General features: G+C 35.9%; 1 protein-coding gene across 4 annotated transcripts in view; it reads right to left on the bottom strand.

Moving 5' to 3' along the window:
• Window positions 1-647: 647 nt before the first annotated feature.
• LOC131684756 (axin) overlaps window positions 648-6,000 on the bottom strand; it is a 77,855-nt gene continuing 72,502 nt past the window's right edge. For all 4 annotated transcript variants that reach the window (XM_058967887.1, XM_058967890.1, XM_058967888.1 and 1 more), the window contains one exon: window positions 648-2,180. In XM_058967887.1, the coding sequence (XP_058823870.1) occupies window positions 2,054-2,180 (127 nt within the window). In that variant the 3' untranslated portion in view covers window positions 648-2,053. The remainder of the gene's footprint in view (window positions 2,181-6,000) is intronic.

Here is a 6,000-nt window from a genome sequence, read left to right as displayed (position 1 = left end):
AATTAAGTATCGTATCATGATCCGCGCGATCATTCATGAACACATACGAATATGCAAATGACCACACGGTAACGAAATCGAATTTATACACGCGAAGCTACATACGTGCTGGCATACACGACAAACATACAAACGCTTGAATCCTTCGCGATCATTCATGCACACCTACGCTCATGATCTCACAATCGTTATAGCACCACGGTGCTAAAGTAAAATTTTCAGCACTAATAAATTGACATCACAAAGGTATTTGATATCAAACGTTATGGAAAAACATGTTTTTATTACTGAATATCCAACAGCAGTACTGTTCAATTCGCCTTTTCATCACATACTGCAGCGCAATTATTCGTCAAGTATACATCAATTCCTTAATCCTACTCCAACCCACACTCTGATTCTTTCCCATAGCGTTTTTGTGGTCTGCATGGAACATTTAGCCATTACCCCTCCTATTGTCGGCCTTGCACTTACTTGTACTCTTGTGCATTTTACTCCGTCTACCAGAACATCTTTTCAGCTACAATGATTGCTATTAGTCAATGAAGTTAAATTTCGAATGTAAGTTAGGAATGTAGAGTTACGAAATATACGAAATCGAGTTATGGGCACGTGATATTTTCTACAGTTACAAATTTCTATGAAAGTTACCGTTTTCATATAATAGCTTTTATTACGCGTCTACTGTAATATATATACTTCTAAATATATCCTTCCTTCACTCCCTAAACCTTCGCCTCTGTGTGTCACGGGATTGATATAGCTCGTGTATTCGAATAATACAATCACGATAAAACCAAAGAGGGAGTTTTTTTTACAATTTTGAGAATTGCATTGTTTTTCGTAGCTTTATGCAATGTATAACGTTCAAACAAATGCTAACGGAGGCAGCACATTTGGAATCAGTCGACGAGACACAGTTTGCTAGTTAGTCGATCGTTCCTATCTGGGGAAGTTATTGTCTGTACACTGATTTTGCTATGATTAAAAAGCAAAAAATTATATAAATTGTCGACTTAGATTGGGGGCTTGAAAAGACAAGGCCGCACAGGCAAATATTGGACAAAATAAATAAAAAGTGGTTAAATAATTGCGTAAAACACCGAAACTTGCGTGGTTTTCATTCATTCTAAAAATAAAATTGCTAAATTACAGGGGAAAATACTGTTAAGACTCCAATTCTCTTCGGGTATTGCTAAATTTCCAAAATGAAGCAATCTTTCAGTTTTTTGATTTTGGTCAGTTCGAAGTGGACTATTTTCGATCCCGTATGGCATCTACTACGCTGCTAGTTTTCGCTCCGCTTCTCTATGCAAACGAAAGCCTGACTGGATACAATTCTGCCCTCCTATCTATACCTTACTATACTATCGTTTATCGCTTGCAGTTCTGAACACTTTCATTTTGTCCCCCGTTATCGGTTTGTCGGCAAGTCGATTGTTCGTGGTTGTTCGGGTTCCTATTTAGTTTATAACTTTTTTAAAAGGCACTTTAGCTGTGTTGTTGCTCTATCTTTTCACGCGCAAGTTGACTACTGAATAAACTGAAGAACATCTATTCCATTGTTTAATTTAAATTTTTACAATTAGCGATAACATAATAAAAATTTTGACTTTATCAAATAAAAAATAGAAGAATCCAATATTCCAAAATGTAAACTAAATTGGCTAACGAAATTTCCACCGAAAGACCTAATAATGTTGAATTCTTCTCACACGTGATGCAGAAAATAATGAGCTATCTTAATAGATGGAAGTCTGTTGCGTTCTATACATAAAACTGCATGTTGTTTGTTTGCTGCCGGTGGTGATTCCTTTGCATAATTATTATACCCCAAAATAAAGGTTTGCATGTGATGTTGGCAGTATGGTAGGTACTAGTAAAATTAGCAAATAACATCAAGTTTGATGGCATAGTTGTAAGTTTGCAGTTGATAGGAATACTGCAACAAATAACCAACATTTTATCCGAGCAAAACTGATTCTCGATTGTTTTTATGCCAACCACTTCATGCTAAATGGTCGTTTTTATACCTGGAGCAATTCGCTATAGTCTAGTCCAATGGCTTCACTGTTCCCATCACTTTACCCTCGAACAGGGGTAACACCTCGTTGTCGTTGTTGATCTCTTCCTGAATCACCGGACTGTCTAGATCGTCGCAGCGGGTTTTGAAAAAGAATCTGAAAAACAAAACAATAGCTTTTATTATTCGAGTGTCTCTGAACATATTAATTTGCGGTGTCGCGTGAATGACCGTGTCTCGCGTATTAAGGAAGTGTAATTTATTCAACTGTAGCTGGCGTCCTTTCGGTGTCTAGACAATATCTGGAAATTGTGCCTAAAATATGACGCGAAACTCTCCATGAAAGACGCAAATGATTAGATTAGAATGCCATCGGTAGCACTTCTTTCGAACAAAGCAACTAGAGAAATCATGAGAAATGTCGGTTCCAACAGCATGAAGTAACAAGTTACTTTACGCTCGTCCGGACATACCGTAGACTCAGGTGATTCGCATTTTTAATGCCAAAAGATCCTGACTCCTGCGGTAGCAGACAAAGGGTTAAGTCACCGGTAAACTCTAAGCTTGCTCATATGACCCTTTCCACGCTTTTCTAAACTTTTTTCCTTCAACGCTTTGCTCTCCCTTGAGTATTATGGCTCTTAATATTGAAAAATATACTTAATTTTCCAGTCCCTTGCTAATTTAATGTCGTTAAAACATAAAAACTTGTTTTAATCCACCTAGTGGTGCAATTGTGCCTTTCTCATTTGTCCAAACTACAATTCCATGGCTGGTTATGTTCAATACAATGATGGAAATGTATATTACATATTCAGCACGACTTGCACATACATACAATGGATCGATAGCCAAGATCTTGAAATACTATGTGTCGACACTGAAACATCGCTTGAAATCAGCGGCGGATTAAGTAGGAAAATTCGGGGGGTCCGCACCAAAAAATTTTCAACTTGTGAAGAAGTTTTAAACTAGTTTTAATTTTAAAGTAGCAACCCCTTATTGCATACTCCTACCTGAGCCTTTATAGGTCAAAAAAAATTATTATTAGGTTGACGTTTTTAGAGCGATTGTATAACCTTTCTATATGAGAAAGGTAAAAATGTGCCGAAGTCCAAAAAAGTCAAAAAGATTTTTTCGAGATTTCATCAAATCTCAACGTTTTATGCATTTTAAAGTCATTTGGCATCAAAAATGCAAATCCGATTTTGAAATTTTCCCTCCCCCCTTTGAGAGTTTTTCATTTCAGTTTATATGGGAATTCAATAGCAGCCAATGGGAAGGTTGTACCTTTCATTTGAAACTGAGTTTGTGCAAATCGGTCCAGCCATCTCTGAGAAACAGAGGTGACATTTTTTTCCACATACACACATACATTAGGGCATTGCAAAAAAATTTTTTTTTTGAATTCTCAAAGGCCCCCCCTCTTATATTGTGACAAATGTCAAAGTAAGCTCAGATGCCAAATTTCACATCATTTGGACAATTTTAGACCCCCGCCCACTTCGCTTGAAATTTTTTGAAATTGGTACTATGGGAAAATATGGAGGAAAAATACATTAAATGCTATAACTTTTGAAGTAGCAATCAGAAAATTACAATTTATACCTCTTTTGGAAGGAAATAATCTAAGTATTTGAATGAAGGTATATTTGTTTCTTGAAAAATACGGGAAAGTGGGGTGCTGGGTCATTTTGGCCCCAAAATCCCCTATTTTTAATGATTTTTCTGCTCCGTGAGGCAAATCATATATATTTTGTAGTTTTTCTAATGTGAAAAAATCTCAGAAATCGAACGGAACCCTTTTGACTTTAGTTCGAATACGAGAAGTTGGGGTTATAGGGCTTTTTGTCAGTCATATTAAATTTTATCATTTTCTCATGTATATATCTCCATTATTCTTCAATCAATTTTCATAAAATGTAACTTATTGAACGTGCAAAATTCTGAGGAATAAAACAAAAATAAAAACGTTAAAGGTAAAATTCAGAAACATCAAACTTTTTGATATTTACTCTACAAATCTCATTTTTTTCATTATTTGTCCTAATACCTCAACTTCCCCTATTTTTCCAGGAATGAAACTTTTCTCATGTGATCCCTAAGCATATTTTACACTAAAAGTAGTAAATTAAATAAGAATTTTGTTGTTAAATGGAGTTAATATGTGCGATTTTATGATAAAAATGTGAAATCGACACTATATGTCAGATAATTTGATGTTCCTGAATTTTACCGGTAACGAATCTATTTTTGTTATAATCCCAAGGATTTTCCACGTTCAACAAGGTATAGTTTACGAAAATTGAGTGAACAATAATAGAGATATATTCACGAGAAAATGATGAAGTTTAATATGAACGACAAAAGGCCATTTAACCCCAACTTCTCGTATTCGGACTAAGGTCAAAAGGGTTCCATTCGATTTCTGAGATTTTTTCACATTATAAAAACTACAAAATATGTGTGATTTGCATCACGGAGCATAAAAATCATTAAAAATAGGGGATTTTGGGGCCAAAATGACCCAGTACCCCACTTTCCCGTATTTTTCTAGAAACAAATATATCTCCATTCAAATACTAAGATTATTTCCTTCCAAAAGAGGTATAAATTTTAATTTTCTGATTGCTACTTCAAAAGTTATAGCATTTAATGTATTTTTCCTCCATATTTTCCCATAGTACCAATTTCAAAAAATTTCAAGCGAAGTGGGCGGGGATCTAAAATTGTCCAAATGATGTGAAATTTGGCATCTGAGCTTACTTTGACATTTGTCACAATATGAGAGGGGGGGCCTTTGAGAATTCAAAAAAAATTTTTTTTTGCAATGCCCTAACATACATACATTTTCCGAGCTCGACGAACTGAGTCGAATGCAGGCACGTAGCCAGAGGGGGGGCTAGGGGGCTAAAGCCCCTCCCGAAATTTTTCAAAAATAAATTTAAAAAACCGGCGACTTTTGACAAAATTTGTTGCTCATTTGGTTTGAACAAATTATTGAGAAAAAGTTGAAGGAGGCTATTTCTAACCACCGAAGGCAATGGTCATGAAATTCAGTGTGCTTTATGCTTTTGCTCGAGCCAGTGCGAAGCGAACGACAAAAACAGTAACTTTTATATTGTGTGCCTTGTCTGAAGAATACAAGAAACTATTACTTTAATTGTAGCTGTAGTAATCTTTCGAGATTAGTGAGTAACAGAAGCAAGAATTGGTGCTCCAGCCAAATACGGTGATTATAAAATTATTGATGATTCGCATAGGACAGAGCATTCATAATGTCGAATGTTTCCTGAAGGTGTAAATGGAGACTAGACTTTCGGAAGCCGCCTTTATCGAGTTCTACCATTGCAGGCATTTAGCGCTCAACAAATTAGCCCAGACGAAACCATTCATTTTGCATAACTTAAAGCACAAGGTTATGTGTGACAATACTATAATTAAAATCCTCTTGTATATGGACGATGAGAAAATGAATGTTCCGCTACAAGATCAGATACCGCTTACTCGCAGATTAATGTCACATTTGGGAGAAATGGGATCTAATTGGAAAGGCAATTATTGAGGGCGAGAAGCAAGGAAGATATTCGCGAACATAAAGGCAGCAACTACGATGAAGACATGGAAATGTACAATAGCGAGATAGAAATGAACCACTCCCCCCCCCCCAAGAGATATTTGGTGAGGAAAAAAATATTTCCTCGCCTCGTAAACAGGTTTCCACATGCAATGGCTAAGCGCTTACGCGAGATCTGTAGGACAACCATTTAAACTCGTTATATTATTTTTATTGTTTACATAAGGAAATATATAAAAGACGGGTCGTGGGTCTTTGTTATTTTTAAATGATAAGTTTTTGAATAGCACACAATTTTGAATTTCTGTATTAGGTTAGTGCACACTGTACACTCTGTTCTCTGTACTGTGCTACACAAAAAGTATTTCAATTTGTCTGAGAACGATTGAGCCGAGAAGAA

This window comes from Topomyia yanbarensis, chromosome 2 (assembly GCF_030247195.1).
Source record: "Topomyia yanbarensis strain Yona2022 chromosome 2, ASM3024719v1, whole genome shotgun sequence".
NCBI lineage: Eukaryota > Metazoa > Arthropoda > Insecta > Diptera > Culicidae > Topomyia > Topomyia yanbarensis.
This window is presented reverse-complemented; position numbering and strand designations above follow the sequence as displayed.